The sequence below is a fragment of the Neoarius graeffei genome, chromosome 17 (genome assembly GCF_027579695.1).
Source record: "Neoarius graeffei isolate fNeoGra1 chromosome 17, fNeoGra1.pri, whole genome shotgun sequence".
Lineage (NCBI taxonomy): Eukaryota > Metazoa > Chordata > Actinopteri > Siluriformes > Ariidae > Neoarius > Neoarius graeffei.
In genome coordinates, this window is record NC_083585.1 from 39,046,094 (window position 1) to 39,065,854 (window position 19,761).

Below are 19,761 nucleotides of genomic sequence, written 5' to 3' on the forward strand. Positions count from 1 at the left end.
TGGAGGTAAGACGAATAAAATTAGCCAGAAAAGGCATTACATTGCTGTTAACATTCCATTCTAGTTTACTGTAATTATGATCTGGCAGCTATTTACACCGGATCCAGTGTAAATAGATGCCGGAGCCAACGTCCGAGGTTCCGGAGCGTGCTAGCTCGCGGCCGGCCGGGGCACGCTCCGGCAAGCTCGGACGTTGGCTCCGGCAGCTATTTATACTGGATCCGGTGTAAATAGCTGCCAGATCATAATTACAGTAAACTAGTAAATACAGTTTTCTGCATCTCGCTCCTTTTTCTTTTATGTTTGTTGCCTTCCTCGCATTCAAACCGATTCGAGCCGAAGTCCACTACATGTCCAAAATGGCGGTCGCGTTTACGAAGGTCATGTGACTGAAAAGGGTCTATAGCCAACTCAGTGCTACGCGCCTCATCGGCTATCAGCTCATGTACGACTCGATTTCATGAAATCACTTAAATATTCTGAGAAAGAGAACCAAGCAAGTTTGTTGGCTTTGTAAGTAAGTCCTGTTTTGATGTCCTTTTACTTTCTATAATTTTGTACATAGCATTGTGGAAGGAAAGAACCCGATCAGTCAGCAAATCCTAACTTAATATCATTAGGAGGCAAGGCTTCGTGGAAACACCATTTGAACAAGAGATGTCATTTAAATATAATTTACTTCAAATAATCATGAAGAAAACGTTTCTTTCCATGGAAATCTTAAGCGCACAAATCATATAAAACGTACATTTCCTCACAAGTGACCACTACTGAGAAGCTTCTTGTCTATACAACTATATTCGTTCAAACACCCTACACTAGAGCTGCGTTTACCTGGTAGAGAGGGCACACAGTGATCCGACTGCCACAGCGTACTTAGCTCCGTCCCAACCCACGTATTTAAAGGCCACAGGCAGCGGGCTGTTCTTATCCAACAGGTAATAGGGCATCATCACAGTAAGAGCTGCAGAGACGCTGAAATAGGCCACAAAGCAGATGAGCAGCGAGGCCACAATACCAATAGGGATGGCCCTCTGTGGGTTCTTTACCTCCTCTCCTACAGAAAGAGAGCAGCAGACTCCATAAACACACAGCAAACCCAGTTCTGAAGCACAACCAGTGTGAAGTCTTTTATAGCTCGGTACTCAGAGGTTTAGTGAGATTAAAGCACATTTGGATTATAATTCAGCTGAAAGTTTCGATAACTCTGATGCTTATATTTCAGCATAAGTATTAAGACAGACTGAAAGAGAATCAAAGCGAAGCTGCTGCTGATCTTTTTTCCAGTGTGTGTTACAAGCAAAGCCTGAACAAAGTAAGGCTCACGATACAAAAAACGTCCAAGTATAATGCAATGTAATACTTTTCCCGCATGCACTATTCAGTTTCTCACCTGTTGTTGCGATGCAGTCAAACCCGACAAAAGCATAAAAGCAGGTAGCAGCACCTGAGAGAACTCCAGTTATTCCAAATGGTATAAACCCTCCTGCTCCCAGACTGTCAGGTGAAGGCACTGGTCCAGTTTCACTACGAAGATTTAATAAAAAAGGGGATATCAACCGAGATGATTAACAAAATTTTTAAATAAACATGGTTATACAGGGGCGGCACGGTGGTGTAGTGGTTAGCGCTGTCGGCTCACAGCAAGGTTTGAGCCCCGGGGCCGGCGAGGGCCTTTCTGTGTGGAGTTTGCATGTTCTCCCCGTGTCCGCGTGGGTTTCCTCCGGGTGCTCCGGTTTCCCCCACAGTCCAAAGACATGCAGGTTAGGTTAACTGGTGACTCTAAATTGACCGTAGGTGTGAATGTGAGTGTGAATGGTTGTCTGTGTCTATGTGTCAGCCCTGTGATGACCTGGTGACTTGTCCAGGGTGTACCCCGCCTTTCGCCCGTAGTCAGCTGGGATAGGCTCCAGCTTGCCTGCGACCCTGTAGAAGGATAAAGCGGCTAGAGATAATGAGATGAGATGGTTATACATGACTAAAATGAATAATAGAGAGATTACACACACACACGCACAACTCACTTTTCACTCAAGCTTCTGTTAAGGATCTCTTCTGGATTCAGGTTCCAGTTTTTGAGGGATCCTTTGATAAAACCCGCGATCACGACAAACACCAACACCAGCACGTTGACACAGGTGAACACTTTATTCACCATAGCAGACTCCTTCACTCCAAATGCCAGCAGCCCTGAAAACAATACGACACTTAAAGGAGGTCTCCAAAACATAAAAAGACAGGATCTACTTGTACCAAGGGAAGAGGTAAAGATACTATTTGCACTGTGTTCAAATAAGATTCCACCGTTTACACAAAAGTACAACATAAGATTTGCGACAAAGATGAAATGTATGTTTTTTTTCCTTTTTGGATTCTTGTTTGAGAAAAAAAAGTGTATGCAAAAAAAAAGTATGATTACACTAATTCCTCTGTTGTCGCATGAAAAATTAAAATATTCGAGGAGAAATAAAAGTTGTTCAGATTATCATTCCGCATTACGGTTCAAACATTAAATATTAAAAAGTCACAAAAAAAGTACAAATTAATCTCCATGGCATATTTTAATAATATTGGCTGGCTTTTTTTGTGGTACATCAGATATGTTCCATTCAGCTAGCATGATATTGAACGAGTCGAAGACGAGTTCAATATCATGCTAGCTGAATTGAATATATCTGATATTCCATGAAAAAAAGCCATTATTATTATTATTATTATACATACACATTCCTTTCAACGCGTCTTTTTCTTTCAAAATTCTCTCAAAATCTTTCGTATTTAATGAAGAAAACCTGACAGCCATATCTGTTTACAAATTGTCACAGTCGCTTGCTAGTGTGGAAGTTTTACGTCTCCGACGTGTGACGTCATGTTGCCTTGACAACCATGCAATATCGTAAACCATATTCAACGCTCATTCTCCACTGGCTAGAGCGATGTAATACACCTAGGACAAGCGATATGCTAATAATATTGCATGCTATCAAACCAAATGAATGAAACCTGTGAGAAGGGACTAGAACACATGCTTTTATTCCATTGAAAAAGTGTCCTGTATGCATATTTAAAAATATTACTTACATCACATGTGCAAGTAGAAGAAACAACTCAAACAGCTAATGTTTATTCTAATTAAGTAATATATGAACGTGTGTAAATTGTAAACAGTGTTCAGTTGATTAAAACATTTCTGTTGTATATGTACATGCCAATTATCTGACCTCCTGACAACTGGTGGGTGGACTTAGTGCAAATAACATCTGTCAACAAGGACAGTAATTAGTGCAAATAGTCAAGAACAAAACCAGGGTATCTGCACATTTTTCAAGTACAAATTTAAAGACTTTTAAGACCTTTTCAAGACCTCTAAATGGAAAAATTAAGACTGTACCATGGCAAAGAAAATGATAAATACAACAACTTAAAACTTTTCTGCAATAGTTTTTTTACGAACCTTAAGAAGAATGCACACAACTGGTGAACAACAGGGTGCATCAATGGCAACTGTTAGACATGCAAACAGCTGAAGCAAAGTCGTGTGCTTTGGGCCTGCAGAACTACTGTAGCAGCAAGGAGAAGACTGGTGTTTACTGGAGAAAACACCATGAATCATTTCAAAAACGAAAACAATAAACGGCAAGTACAACCCCGATTCCAAAAAAGTTGGGACAAAGTACAAATTGTAAATCAAAACGGAATGCAATAATTTACAAATCTCAAAAACTGGTATTGTATTCACAATAGAACACAGACAACATATCAAATGTCGAAAGTGAGACATTTTGAAATTTCATGCCAAATATTGGCTCATTTGACATTTCATGACAGCAACACATCTTAAAAAAGTTGGGACAGGGGCTGGAAAAGTTAAAGGTACAAAAAAGGAACAGCTGGAGGACCAAATTGCAACTCATTAGGTCAATTGGCAATAGCTCATTAACATGACTGGGTATAAAAAGAGCATCTTGGAGTGGCAGTGGCTCTCAGAAGTAAAGATGGGAAGAGGATCACCAATCCCCCTAATTCTGCGCCGACAAATAGTGGAGCAATATCAGAAAGGAGTTCGACAGTGTAAAATTGCAAAGAGTTTGAACATATCATCATCTACAGTGCATAATATCATCAAAAGATTCAGAGAATCTGGAAGAATCTCTGTGCGTAAGGGTCAAGGCTGGAAAACCATACTGGGTGCCCATGATCTTCAGGCCCTTAGACGGCACTGCATCACATACAGGCATGCTTCTGTATTGGAAATCACAAAATGGGCTCAGGAATATTTCCAGAGAACATTATCTGTGAACACAATTCACCGTGCCATCCGCCGTTGCCAGCTAAAACTCTATAGTTCAAAGAAGAAGCCGTATCTAAACATGATCCAGAAGCGCAGACGTCTTCTCTGGGCCAAGGCTCATTTAAAATGGACTGTGGCAAAGTGGAAAACTGTTCTGTGGTCAGACGAATCAAAATTTGAAGTTCTTTATGGAAATCAGGGACGCCGTGTCATTCGGACTAAAGAGGAGAAGGACGACCCAAGTTGTTATCAGCGCTCAGTTCAGAAGCCTGCATCTCTGATGGTATGGGGTTGCATTAGTGCGTGTGGCATGGGTAGCTTACACATCTGGAAAGACACCATCAATGCTGAAAGGTATATCCAGGTTCTAGTGCAACATATGCTCCCCTCCAGACGACGTGTCTTTCAGGGAAGACCTTGCATTTTCCAACATGACAATGCCAAACCACATACTGCATCAATTACAGCATCATGGCTGCGTAGAAGAAGGGTCCGGGTACTGAACTGGCCAGCCTGCAGTCCAGATCTTTCACCCATAGAAAACATTTGGCGCATCATAAAACGGAAGAGACGACAAAAGACCTAAGACAGTTGAGCAACTAGAATCCTACATTAGACAAGAATGGGTTAACATTCCTATCCCTAAACTTGAGCAACTTGTCTCCTCAGTCCCCAGACGTTTACAGACTGTTGTAAAGAGAAAAGGGGATGTCTCACAGTGGTAAACATGGCCTTGTCCCAACTTTTTTGAGATGTGTTGTTGTCATGAAATTTAAAATTACCTAATTTTTCTCTTTAAATGACACATTTTATCAGTTTAAACATTTGATATGTCATCTATGTTCTATTCTGAATAAAATATGGAATTTTGAAACTTCCACATCATTGCATTCCGTTTTTATTTACAATTTGTACTTTGTCCCAACTTTTTTGGAATCAGGGTTGTAGAACCAGCTGAACAACCTTAGCTGGCATTATTTCAATCCCCAAAGATTATCTTTGATGATGTGATTTTGTGTCTGACAGCAAAATCAGTCTGAGTGTCATACAGTATACAGCTGGCTGAGGAAGTTCTCGAGTATCTTCTGCATTATAGCAGGAAACAGCATAAACCTGTTTATGCAGTCATACAATCATCAGAGCGTTACATTAAACACAGAAAAACTGTCACCTTTCATAACCATTATCAATATTAATCAATGTGTTGTAATAACTAAACTAATTATCATCAGTGCAATTGTTATATCAATGTTCATTATTCAAAAATAATAATTAATTATTATCTATAATCCATGAATAATTGTTTGTATTACTACTACTACTACTACTACTAATAATAATAATAATAACTACTTTTTTAATAATTAAAAAAATTTTAACTCAATTTTATAACTTTAATAATCACTACTTATTAGCTATATTAATTAATGAATAGTGTAGGTATCATGCCGCCATCTTGTGTCAGAACTACAATTCCCAGTCCACTTCCGTGTGACCTATGTCACGCGTGGGCGGGATCATCTACGTCATCATACAAGGAAACATAAAACAATGGGACAACGCTTCCATCTTTGTCTCTCACGTCTGGCTTCCGATGGATCTGGATGTATAAAGAGGCGCGCTCTCCACCCCAAAAAGACGTCTTCTTTCTTGCAAGATCCATCACTCAGCGCGATTTTGCTTCTTACCCTTGGCAAAGGTAAACTCTACAGTCGCGCGATCTTTAAACTCAACCCGAGTTACAACCGGTTTACTTGCATTAGAAGTGACGTCACGACTGCAGCCCAGGCAGTCAAAAGTTAAGAAGCGATTGAATCCTTTTTAACTCAAAGCGCTGTGCATCTTATTCTGATCAGAGACTTTTCCTCACGAACGCTGAGGTTCGGACCAAGAATCCTCTGCTTTCCACGGGAACCACCCAAGTGCTCCGCTGGACCCGAAAGTTTCTACGCCTCCATCACGAGCGGCTCACGTGCTCCCACGGCGAGGCCCGAGACTACACCGGCGAATAGTTCTTCATATCTTGCTAAAGGCAGGATTAAGTAAGATTTTGGCATTTGGGCATAATTAGGATAGTCTTAGGAATTTGCTTTTATTTGAAATAGTGTGAATTTAAACCCAGGTTTATCTGTTACACTGTTAGACACGCAGCGTGTTGATTTATTTTGTTTCTATGTTCTCTCAATTGTTTAATAGATAGGCTGCGCATGCTTCTCTCTCTCTTATTCTTACTAACATTATAATTTCATTATTATACATCTTGATCTCATTAAGATTTCAGTGGATTCAGTATGGTTATGAGCTAGTGGGTTAGCTACAGCTTCCCTTTTGTCTGCTTAGCAACACAAAGCTAATCAAGGCCTACCATGTGCTCAGCAGGCCATCAGGCCTGATAAACCACACCTCAGCTAGAAATCCACAAGCTAGCTTTTAGTTAGCTACGGCTAATACCCTTGTCTTTAGCAACACGTGCTCAGTAGGCCTCACCAGGCCTAACCAACACACTTTAGCTAGGCCATAGGGCCTTTAGCAAACTCACACTAGCAACACAAGGCTAAACACAGAGCTAATCCTTTGTTCTGTTTAGATAACATTCTTTTGTTTAGCTACCAACAAGCTAGGCCTCCACCACGTGTAGTTAGCTACACGAGGCTAAACACATGGTCAAGTCCTACACACACACACACACACACCTCACTGCTTGTATATATTGGTTTATTATTTTTATCTTTGTTATAATAAATTCATTTATTAAACAAGCTGTGTTTGTTTGTGTGAACAACATGAAGTCCCCAGTCTCCCTCGAATTCAAAAGGGTGCATATAAAAGTTATGTAATATGGTAAGTGATTGTAATAATTTGGAAATATACCATAATTTAGCTGTTTGGTAATTTATTATTAAGCACCAGGATTAATGGTATGATTCACTAAATGATTCATTGAACGATTCACCAAATGATTCACTAAACGATCCATTGAATGAGACTGATTCTATGGTATGATTCAATTCAAACGAGTCAAAGTAAACGATTCAATGGGATTGATTCATTTTAATTATTGACCTTCAAAATTTAATGAGACTGATTTAATGAGTGATCACTTAATATCAATAATTAACTGATTGCACCCACAATAGCGTAGCAATTATTATAATTCAGTATTATTACTACTTAATTAATAAGCAGTGATTATCAAAATGTAATTTAATAATAAGTAGTAATTATCATCAACTACTAAATTATACTAATAAATAATACATAGTGATTATTAAAATGCTATAAAATTGAGTTATGAGATTAGTTAAAATTATTATTTAAAAAAGTAGTTATTATTATTATTATTATTATTAGTAGTAGTAGTAGTAGTAGTAGTGATACAAACAATTATTCATGGATTATAGATAATTTGTTTTTAATAGTGAACATTGATAACAACTGAACTGATAATATTAACAACAAGTATTACTAGTAGTATTATTGTTTATTATTATTAGTAGTACAGTTATTTTATATCAATGTTCACTATTTAAAAAAAAAAAATCTATAATCCATGAGTATTTGTTTGTATTCTACCAATTACTACTTTTTAATAATTTGTAATAATTTTTAATAACTTAATTTTATAACATTTAATAATCCCTAGTACTTATTAATCACTAATTCATAAGTAGTAATGATTAATAATCAATAATTACTATTACTATTAATTATTATTAGTGGTTGTTAATGTTATTCTTATTATTATATTAAAAACACTGTTGTAGACGATAAGTAATAAAACTAAAAAAAAACTTTGTGCAAATTATTTATCTCATCTCATCTCATTATCTCTAGCCGCTTTATCCTTCTACAGGGTCGCAGGCAAGCTGGAGCCTATCCCAGCTGACTACGGGCGAAAGGCGGGGTACACCCTGGACAAGTCGCCAGGTCATCACAGGGCTGACACATAGACACAGACAACCATTCACACTCACATTCACACCTACGGTCAATTTAGAGTCACCAGTTAACCTAACCTGCATGTCTTTGGACTGTGGGGGAAACCGGAGCACCCGGAGGAAACCCACGCGGACACGGGGAGAACATGCAAACTCCACACAGAAAGGCCCTTGCCGGCCCCGGGGCTCGAACCCAGGACCTTCTTGCTGTGAGGCGACAGCGCTAACCACTACACCACCGTGCCGCCGCAAATTATTTATATTGTACAATATTTAGAATTATTGTATTTTCTGGAGTTCTTTTTAATTGAGTTTTTAAATAAAGGTTGTTTATATATTTATATTAAACTTAGTACAATAAACAATGTTAATTATGTAAAAAATTATGCTAATCATTATTATTATTAGTATTTCCTATAAGTCCCATTTTCCACCTGACTCTTGTGCACATGCGTGAACCCCCCTGCGTTTCACTCCAGAGCACTTGACCTCTAACATGCGCACGCGCCTCGTGTCCGTGAAAAAACAGTTTCCCAGTCCGCCGTGTCCCCAGCGCTGCGTTATCTTTAAACACATTTATGCGATCCAGCTCTTTTTATCGCGAACGATTATTTTCCTTATTTTGGGGGTATTTGTCATCCCCCAACCACTTGTCGTTAAAAAGACATCTTCCCATAATTATCAACGCTTTCTAGCGCCCACGTAAGCTACCTGCGTATCTCTCACTCTTCACAACCACCACACCACACCACACTGCCTCCAGTAGCCTCCTAACGTTAGTTCTTGATCTACGGAATGCACAGAACGCACAGAACCAATGCTGCCCCCAAAAGGTACGCTGGTCACTTTTAAAATTACGGTTAAAAAAAATACCCCAAACCGGATGGAGACATTTCACTCGTTCGGTCCAATATTAAATTTAATACCTCCCTTTCGAAAATTCCAGTCATTCCAAACAATTTAAGACATTTTTAGGCCTTGAAAACCGAAAGTTGTATTTAAGACTTTTTAAGGACCCGCGGGAACCCTGAAAACCACATTTATTAATTTCTTAATAGGTATTAAAGACAGACTAAAGGTTTCTAAATCTAATTAAATTACTAAACCCTTTTTCGAGGTGTGATGAGAAATGGGGAGCTAAAGACACATAATATAATGCAAATTCAGGTCATGTAGCTCCAGTTCACCAGAGGGAAGAGAAGAAATCGCAAATTAGAATTCAATATTGAAAAATCATGGCTTTGAAACATTTTCCATGAGGATTGGTTTGCTGCAATTTAGTGTTCAGTTGAGTTGTAAGCTTTGTAGAAGGGCCTTACCAGTAAGAACGAGGATGATGATCACAGCGAATATGTCTGGGTACTGGGATAAAATCCCAGGCGCGTTTATACTCATATGGCTCCTGCAGAACATCTCGATTCGGTTCCCTATGAGCTCATCGAATGTGGCGCTCCAGGCTCGAGCTACACTGGATGTCCCTTAGAGAGAGAGAGAGAGAGATATTTCAAGACGAAACAACAGACAGGTTGCTTTCCAGAAGGTCACAGAACCAAAAACGACAGATTTCAAGTATCACATTCAAGACAGAAATGAAGCAGATAATTATGCAGAAATATCCAAGCAACTCCAGCATGGTGCTTATTTGCTGGCAGAATGATGAAGTAGGCGACTCAGGAAACAAAACACATACTTGGAGTCTATGAGGCCTGACATTTCTTGAGCCCTGAACTGCTAGTGTGTGATATATTATGATAATGGTTTATAATCCCACTCACCCAGAAAAGGACGGGTTCCCTATAGTCCGGCTGTTAAGCAACAAAAAAAAAAAAAAGAAAAAAAAAAGGAATTGTTCGTTTTGTGATACAAGCTTGAAATCTGGCACACTAGCTCAAGTTGATGTATATAATAATTCTAGATATGGGGGCATTTGATTCATCGGTTGGAAGAAAGGGTGTTCGGGTCGATGTAAATGTATGAAGGCTAATCTTCAGTGTACAGTGTTATGCTTCTGTGGCAGGGATTGTAATCAGTAATGACGAGAGGTATTTTTTAACCCTAACCCCCCTCCTCTCTCTCCCCCATATCTTATTCTTTTTATATGTAAATAATTTATTTTAATTTATCTAGAAGTTTCCTCTATTTCTTTTCTCTGTTTATCTGTAATGATGCTACTAGAATCTTAATTTCCCTGAGGGAACCCTATCAATAAAGTTTTATCTAATCTAATCTAATTTTTAAAAGTGTTAAATAAATACAAATTATTTTTTAGCCATGTGTGCTGGACAAAACTTTGGTTACACTGTTGGTTTAACTTGGGCATGATCAAGCGAAGAGATATCATTGACATTTGCACTTTGGTTAAGACTTTTAATAAAAATCGATGAACTCGTCCTAATCCCAGTGAAATGGCATTCCAGGGTTACAGTCAACATTGCACAAGATTACAGATTGAGTGAGTGCGTCCAAACCTTTGATATATTATAAATATTTTTCCAACTCTAAATCTGAAGAAGTTTACAAACCTCACATTTTTGCTTTCTGTCTCACTCTTGATTCTCAGGTCTCACCTCTTCTGCATTTTTTTTTGTGCCAGTACAAGCTGTTACATGCGTTTGCCATGTTCTCTTGTTCCCAACAGGGACTTTCTACTTCCACTAATCATGCTTCTGTTTTTTTTTCCTGACCCTGAAAGATAAGTCTGTCCATGTTAACCTTGGCTTTTAGCACATGGCCAGAACCATGTTTCAAAAATAAGCATTAATGGGGGCGTCGTGGCTCAGGTGGATTAGGCGCCATAACATAAAAATCCGGGGACCCGGGTTCAATTCCGGCCCGAGGTCATTTCCCGATCCCTCCCCGTCTCTCTCTCCCGCTCATTTCCTGTCTCTACACTGTCCTATCCAATAAAGGTGAAAAAAGCCCCAAAAAAAACTTAAAAAAAAAAGCATTAATAAACGGACTTGCTTTCCTCCAACAGGATCGTGAAGACCTAAGATCATGCATAACCTGAAACAAGCAATGTTAGCTCACCTATGATGTATGACAGGATGAGATTCCAGCCAGTAATGAAGGCCCACAACTCTCCCACGGTCACGTAGCTGTACAGATACGCCGATCCGGTCTTGGGCACTCGTGCTCCAAACTCAGCGTAACACAGCCCTGCCATGACTGAGGCCAGAGCAGCGATCAGGAACGAGAGCACAATGGCAGGACCGGCATTTTCCCTCGCTACGGCACCTGCCAGCACATACACGCCAGCGCCGAGTGTGCTGCCCACACCAAGCGCCACCAAGTCAAACGTGTTGAGACAGCGTGACAGACGTGACTCCTCGGTGCTGCAATCCACCACTTTCACACGTAGCAGCTTTTTCCCGAAGGCTTGCAGCACAGACAGAACCATGATGAAGCTTTACACACACACACACACACACACACGCACGCGCGCGCACACACACGCGCGCACGAGTTCTCCAGTGCAGGGTTTATGACCTGGAGAAGAAAGAAAAACACAGAAACAGACACATTTTACAATGTATAGAGCGAATGCGTGAAATAAAAAGATGCTTTATCGAATCAACATTTGATACCCTGTGCACTTGAGAATTGAGAGATGTTCAGAAGTTAGAATTGTTAGTGTCGAAACTGGGACAGTCTTAAATATCTGGCATTTGTAATGCCATTCAGTGCATACTCAGTTTCATAAATGAAAAATTTAATGCTGGCTAAAACAGAAATGTGTCAGCAGTTTGTGCTACAGTAGGTCTTCTGTGGGATTGGACCATATGGGCTAGCCTTCGACACCCATGACCCTGTTGCCAGTTCACCGGTTGTTCTTCCTTGGCCACTATAGGTAGGTACTAACCACTGCATACTGGGAACACCCCACAAGATGTGCCATTTTGGAGACGCTCAGACCCAGTCGTCTCGCCATCCCAATTTGGCTCTTGTCAAAGTCGCTCAGATCCTTAATTTTGCCCACTTTTCCTGCTTCCAACACATCAACTTCAAGAGCTGACTGTTCTCTTGCTGCCTAATATATCCCACCCCATGACACGTGGTCATAAATGTTATAGCTGATCAGTGTATAGATTAAAAGTGAGAATTAGAGTTGAGTCATAATTCTAACAAAGGCATTTTAAGTGACTGTCTCTGCAACAGTTTTACACGATGCATACATTCAGGAATGTAGTTTCTCTACTGTTCCGTTTGTCACCATTAATGTTAAACAGTCTCCTCTTTTTGGTTTTCAGCCAGTTGTCTGCCACTTTGGGGAGCAACTTTTCCAGCAAGTTATCATTACAATTCAGTTTAATTTGCAACCCCTTCTACAGTTAGGCCTATTTAAAATTAAATGGTTGCAAGCCAATTGCAATTAACCTCAACTAGGTGTAACGTTAATTAATACTAATAATAATAGTAATTCTAACAGCGTTAATTGATAGATAATATTAGTCCAGGATATTAATGTTAGATTAGATCTAGTCTAACATGTTAATGTTAGTGCCTAAATTTTCTATAGATCTATTGTATATCTAGAGTCTAGATATGCCGGTCTTAACTTTTTGACTGAATTTGTTGAGTCCTCCAGCTTCTAGGTATACTTACGTTCTGGCAAACAGAGATGCTAAATTCTCTGAGCCCCTTGCAGCTTCAACCTTTTGTGCATTTGTAGGCATTGTTGCCTTTGTAGACTTGCGTTTACCTTGCTTCACTGACTCATTATTGTAAAAAGATAAAATGGTCGACAGAGCATGGCTATGACTCACGCTGATCGTGTGCTGTGATTGGTCAACATGTGTTACTTTCACTGAAAGTTGGTTACATTTTTTAGTACTCTTTAGGGCACATTTTCTTTTTGTGGCGGAACTTTCAATATGTGGCGGCCACTTGGAAAGTTCAGGAACATTATGAGTAGGGCGCATATAAATTTGGGCATGCCGTTCAGGGCTTTCCTCAGAAAAAAAACCCCCATATATATCAGAGCGGTGCTACTGATGTGGAACCCAGCCCAGCCCAGATGGCCCCGAAGGCTGCTAGGAGGGTCCGGGGAAATGCTCCCTTGGAAAATTTTGCAATGAGAGACTTCAAATGGTGCATTCTGGTGGCATCTAGGGCTGACTTGGGCACAATTCAACATTAAATTTGCTGTTTTTACCTTGTCAAATATGCAAGAGGCAAAATGTAAAGGGCAAAATTAGATCTGAAATGAAAACACTTCATAGTACACCTCTTCATTTTCCAATTGCAGGATGTCAGGAACAGAACCGAGGTCAAATCATGCAACAGCACTGTCTAGCGACCATAGAATATGGTTTTATGTATTAGTTGCGAATGGCAGTCAGTGCACGCAGTGAAACCTTTTATTTTCACTTCTGGGTTGAGTCCCAGGATAGTCTCGATCCTAGGACTCAATCCCAGGATATATCCAGTTGAGTCCCAGGATAGTCTCGATCTATAAAAGAGTATTTAGTCAGCCACCAACTGTGCAAGTTCTCCCACTTAAAAAGATGAGAGAGGCCTGTAATTTTCATCATAGGTACACTTCAACTATGAGAGACCGAATGGGGGGAAAGAATCCAGGAAATCACATTGTAGGATTTTTAATGAATTAATTGGTAAATTCCTCGGTAAAATAAGTATTTGGTCACCTACAAACAAGCAAGATTTCTGGCTCTCACAGACCTGTAACAACTTCTTTAAAAGGCTCCTCTGTCCTCCACTCGTTACCTGGATTAATGGCACCTGTTTGAACTCGTTATCAGTATAAAAGACACCTGTCCACAACCTCAAACAGTCACACTCCAAACTCCACTATGGCCAAGACCAAAGAGCTGTCAAAGGACACCAGAAACAAAATTGTAGACCTGCACCAGGCTGGGAAGACTGAATCTGCAATAGGTAAGCAGCTTAGTGTGAAGAAATCAACTGTGGGAGCAATTATTAGAAAATGGAAGACATACAAGACCACTGATAATCTCCCTCGATCTGGGGCTCCACGCAAGATCTCACCCCGTGGGGTCAAAATGATCACAAGAACGGTGAGCAAAAATCCCAGAACCACACGGGGGGGACCAAGTGAATGACCTGCAGAGAGCTGGGACCAAAGTAACAAAGGCTACCATCAGTAACACACTACGCCGCCAGGGACTCAAATCCTGCAGTGCCAGACGTGTCCCCCTGCTTAAGCCAGTACATGTCCAGGCCCGTCTGAAGTTTGCTAGAGAGCATTTGGATGATCCAGAAGAGGATTGGGAGAATGTCATATGGTCAGATGAAACCAAAATAGAACTTTGTGGTAAAAACTCAACTTGTGGTGTTTGGAGGAGAAAGAATGCTGAGTTGCATCCAAAGAACACCATACCTACTGTGAAGCATGGGGGTGGAAACATCATGCTTTGGGGCTGTTTTTCTGCAAAGGGACCAGGACGACTGATCCGTGTAAAGGAAAGAATGAATGGGGCCATGTATCGTGAGATTTTGAGTGAAAACCTCCTTCCATCAGCAAGGGCATTGAAGATTAAACGTGGCTGGGTCTTTCAGCATGACAATGATCCCAAACACACCGCCTGGGCAATGAAGGAGTGGCTTCGTAAGAAGCATTTCAAGGTCCTGGAGTGGCCTAGCCAGTCTCCAGATCTCAACCCCATAGAAAATCTTTGGAGGGAGTTGAAAGTCCGTGTTGCCCAGCAACAGCCCCAAAACATCACTGCTCTAGAGGAGATCTGCATGGAGGAATGGGCCAAAATACCAGCAACAGTGTGCAGGGATGAGTGGGTGGTCATCAAAAAAGCAGAAAACAAGATGGTGCCCGAAGCCAACGGGGGGCTTCAAGATGCCCCCCTGGGAAAATTTTGAAAAATAAGGCCTTACAAACCACTTGTCCTGCAATCTGAGCTGTAGTAGATAAAAAAAAAAATATCTGTTGTCTTTTTTATATATTCACATGAAAATATGTTTCAAATCAATAGGAGTATTGTTTGAATTCAAGATAAAATCACATTCTACATTGAAGGGTATGGTTATAATTCATGATCAACAAAAACGACAAACTAAATTCACATTAAACTTAAGTTTTATTAATTATCAAAATGTTCATATATTAAATAAAATTTTAGGGTGACTGACCTTTTCTCCCTATGTCCTCATTAGTTGCATATGATTTCTTCAAAAAGTCTTTTGAAATATGTAAGTTTTCAAAACTGTCAGCATTAATTCAGATTTACTGACTATCTATCATATACATGTTCAATGTACTAAATCAAACGAATGCTAAGTTTATGGGATAATGTCTATGTACACTTTATACAATTATTTATAGTTCACAGTCACTTCTCATTTTCATTTGATCATTTCGACGACTTCTTCAGCTTTTTGGCCAAAGACAAGAGCTCGTCAGTCCTCTCTGTTTTTTATACCAGTATTGATTTCACGTACCTTTGCTTCGTCTCGCTTGTCAATTGTATTCGGCATTTTGAGTAAAAAAGCCGATACGAAAGAGAAACGTATTTTTGAAGAGCAGCGATGATGAACATGTGCAAGTTTCGATAAAAGAGAACAGATGCGGGTACTTTTGTAAGAACTGTTATGATTGGCTTTTGTTCTTTCCCACACTCTTGTAAGAACTGTTATGATTGGCTATCATGCTCTCGCCAGCGATGTTTTGGCCAATTACATTGTAGATAACACGTATTCTACCGCAAGACTTAGCGAGACTAAAGATGGCGAAAATGTAAACATGTAACATCATCGTAGGAATTAATTACGCTTGAGTATCACGAAGGAACATACCCCAACCCCCCTCAATAAATGAAAAAAAAAATCTCAATGGATTTGGCATAATATAAAAAGGTTGATTTTTACTTAGAAAAAGCGGAATTCCGCTGAAAAGCGGACAACTCTCATCCCTGAGTGTGTGAAAACCTTGTGAAGACTTACAGAAAATGTTTGACCTGTCATTGCCAACAAAGGGTATATAACAAAGTATTGAGATGAACTTTTGTTATTGACCAAATACTTATTTTCCACCATAATTTGCAAATAAATTCTTTAAAAATAAGACAATGTGATTTTCTGGATTTTTTTTTTTCTCATTTTGTCTCTCATAGTTGAGGTGTACCTATGATGAAAATTACAGGCCTCTCTCATCTTTAAGTGGGAGAACTTGCACAATTGGTGACTGACTAAATACTTTTTTGCCCCACTGTATATTACAATAACTTCCTACTTCTATAGTTATTACTCATTTTCAGAGGGGAATAAGAGAGATTTATGTACCAAAAGTACTCTGCATTGTTCAATTTATGGTATTGATTTGTTTTTTGGATGTGCAAGTGATGATGATGATGCATAGCACAACAGAACCTTGTGTGCCCATGCTTTGGGGAAAGCTTTGACGTTGGTATGTAAGGACTGGGTGTAAGTTCTGGTGGGCAGGGCGTGGCACCCTGATAAAACAAACTAGCTGGAACATGTCACGAAACAATTCTCAGAAAGTCTACAAATATGAGGATTCTGTTGAGCATCCACACATTAAAACATGCATGACTACCCAGGAATATCTGTCTACTTTTAATGCCTTGACAACTTTGATCAGTAAGATCCAAAGATGCTTTCCAGTTAACAGTATGGCTATCTGTCTAATAATTACCCTTTAACAAATCTAAAATGGTTAAAGGGTTAAGATTAGGCTGTAATTTATAGCACATACATGCCGATCCATAGCAACTTGTTTAACAAAACCTCGTCCATGAATAAATATACAGGATTCCAAAGTAATTAAGCAAATTCAATTTAATCGATATGCAAATGTCAATTATTAAATTACATGGCGGCTGTCAAGTCTATCTTCAGAGGTGCACCATGTTCGTAGATAACGATGTACTTTTTACAGCAAGCTTTTTGGTTTTTTAAGCAAGTACTCACATGTGCACACCTGCATGGTCAAACTCATGCAGTGTGATGAAACACGATTATATTCACATTCAGAAGTGTGACATTTACACCACACCTTATAACAAAACACTGATGTTTAGTCATGTAAACTCATGTAAAGGGAAATGAAGTGTCGTTCAGATCATTCCTTGAAAACAAATGTACACAAATACTGAACCTGTAACAGTAAAATTAAACAACAACAAAAACAATTGCATTGCCTGTAAATAAAATCGAAACTTTGACTTACCCACACCGAATCCCACTGAACAATCCAAAGCATGCTAAAGAAATCCTTTGTTGTCAACCAAAACAGTTTCCCACACAAACAGTAACAATCACGAATGCGTAAGCACCAACCAACTAAATATATAGAGCTCATTATAAGCGAGGGGAGGGGTTTCTACTTTGTGGCACTCAGTGATCCAAACGCACGCAGGATGCCTTTGTAAAATAGAGCCAAGTAGGCCAGGTGACCGGTTACAGGATAAGCAGCTACAGATAATGGATGGATGGATGAAGGGCCAGGTGACTCCAACAGCTGACCGCGCCAACGCCTCCTTGTCCATATTTTAACACACTCTCAGCAATGACTGACTGCCTCCTGACATCATACAGTATGCCACTCAGACTTGAGATTAAAGGACTACATGAAATGCCACCAAGACTTTACGTCCTTCAACAGAAATCATGTATACAGTTTAGAATTTGCTACAAATCTGAATTTTTGTACTTAATTATTGTTATTTCTGAAAATGAGTATCACAGCAATTCTGGGAACAAGAACTTCCTGTTGCCCAAGAACAGAGAACAATTAAGCCTTAAAGCACCTTTAATTAAATGTGTGTTGTTTGTATAAATGAAATGAATTTGAGATTAAACTGGAAATAAGATTTTCTACTCACTGACCCAACGACTTCTGGTTCATCATTCATATCATTTTTATGAACTGTGTTGAATTATACCATTAATTTTTGCTTTAAAAAAAAAAAAAGAAAAAAAAACTCTCTCTCTCTCTCACACACACACACACACACACACAAAATATAAAAAAGTCGCAAAAACATGCAAGGTTTCTAAGGCATTTTTTTGAAATACCATATTTTAAAATACTGCCTGGTTCTGCAACTGAGTATTAGTTGTATTTTTCAATTCATTGCAACATATTTGTTTTTAGAGCCTGAAATACTGGTACGTCTTATATAAACAAAAGACGATGCCAAAAGTTGCCAGGTTTACATAAGTAAAATGTTTAAATGTCTAAAGTTTTGTGAGTGATTGATTAAAAAGTACACAGCTTGTTCTGGACAAGCTGTGTACTTTTTTTTTCTTGACTGTTGGTTTACACCACCCAGTTTAAAGGCAAACACTTAAAGCTAGACTGCCTTTCAGATTTTTCAAATGTAGGTCATAAAAAGAATTTTCCCTGACACCCAATTATTTAGGGCGGCACGGTGGTGTAGTGGTTAGCGCTGTCGCCTCACAGCAAGAAGGTCCTGGGTTCGAGCCCCGGGGCCGGCGAGGGCCTTTCTGTGTGGAGTTTGCATGTTCTCCCCGTGTCCGCGTGGGTTTCCTCCGGGTGCTCCGGTTTCCCCCACAGTCCAAAGACATGCAGGTTAGGTTAACTGGTGACTCTAAATTGAGCGTAGGTGTGAATGTGAATGGTTGTCTGTGTCTATGTGTCAGCCCTGTGATGACCTGGCGACTTGTCCAGGGTGTACCCCGCCTTTCGCCCGTAGTCAGCTGGGATGGGCTCCAGCTTGCCTGCGACCCTGTAGAAGGATGAAGCGGCCTGCGACCCAATTATTTTTGTTTAGTGGACTGAAAGCTACTGAATTTGAATCAAGACTTCCAATTATATTATTATTATTATTATTATTATTAAAAAAATTTAAAAAATAGAACAATTAATGAATTTAGGGCCATGTGGCCCTAAATTCTCCACTATTTTTTCTTGCTTAACCATGACCCAAATCATACTATGTCATGATGGATAGAGGCTGAACACTACCTCATGCATCACATGGTGGGCTTTCCCTGTTTGCGCAAGGCATTGTGGGATACAAATTTGAAACAGGAGAGGAAAATGGAGGAGGCGAATGAAATGCGAAAGATCGATTACAGTAACGGAAAGCGAGAAGAAAAGATGTTATGTTGCGAAGGAAAGGAAACGCAGGACCAAGCTAATAAATATCGGTGGTCAGCGAGCACCTCATTCACTACGTTTACATGCACATAGAGAGAATCGAATTTCTGCCGTTGCTCGACTGAAATCGAAGTTCAAAATGCCATGTATACACCTTAATTTGGCTGAAATTGAACCGAACTTGATTTCTCGGAATCGAGCTACACGACCTAGTTTATGCGATTTCTGCCGAGCTACTTTGTGCATGTATACCCTATCGAGCTAGTTGTCGAGCTACTTCCGGAAGTGACGAGTGACGAGAGCACAAGCGGGAAACACAACAGCCTCGGTCGGCATGACAACAGTAGCAGCGAGCAGCAGAAGAGGTCAGGAGGAACAAACGAAGAAGAGAAAATGGCGATGTAGAGCTCTCTGAAGTGTGGGTGGAGCACAGAGGACGGCTGGACAAAGCTTCT

General features: G+C 39.8%; 1 protein-coding gene across 1 annotated transcript in view; it reads right to left on the bottom strand.

Moving 5' to 3' along the window:
• Positions 1 to 19,761, bottom strand: part of slc7a1b (solute carrier family 7 member 1b) — a 61,868-nt gene that overhangs the window by 15,868 nt on the left and 26,239 nt on the right. The window contains exons 3-7 of the mRNA XM_060944176.1: positions 11,260 to 11,718; positions 9,549 to 9,707; positions 2,025 to 2,190; positions 1,394 to 1,527; positions 835 to 1,057 (exon numbers count right to left, since the gene is read on the bottom strand). Of these exons, the coding sequence (XP_060800159.1) occupies positions 835 to 1,057; positions 1,394 to 1,527; positions 2,025 to 2,190; positions 9,549 to 9,707; positions 11,260 to 11,629 (1,052 nt within the window). The 5' untranslated portion in view covers positions 11,630 to 11,718. The remainder of the gene's footprint in view (positions 1 to 834; positions 1,058 to 1,393; positions 1,528 to 2,024; positions 2,191 to 9,548; positions 9,708 to 11,259; positions 11,719 to 19,761) is intronic.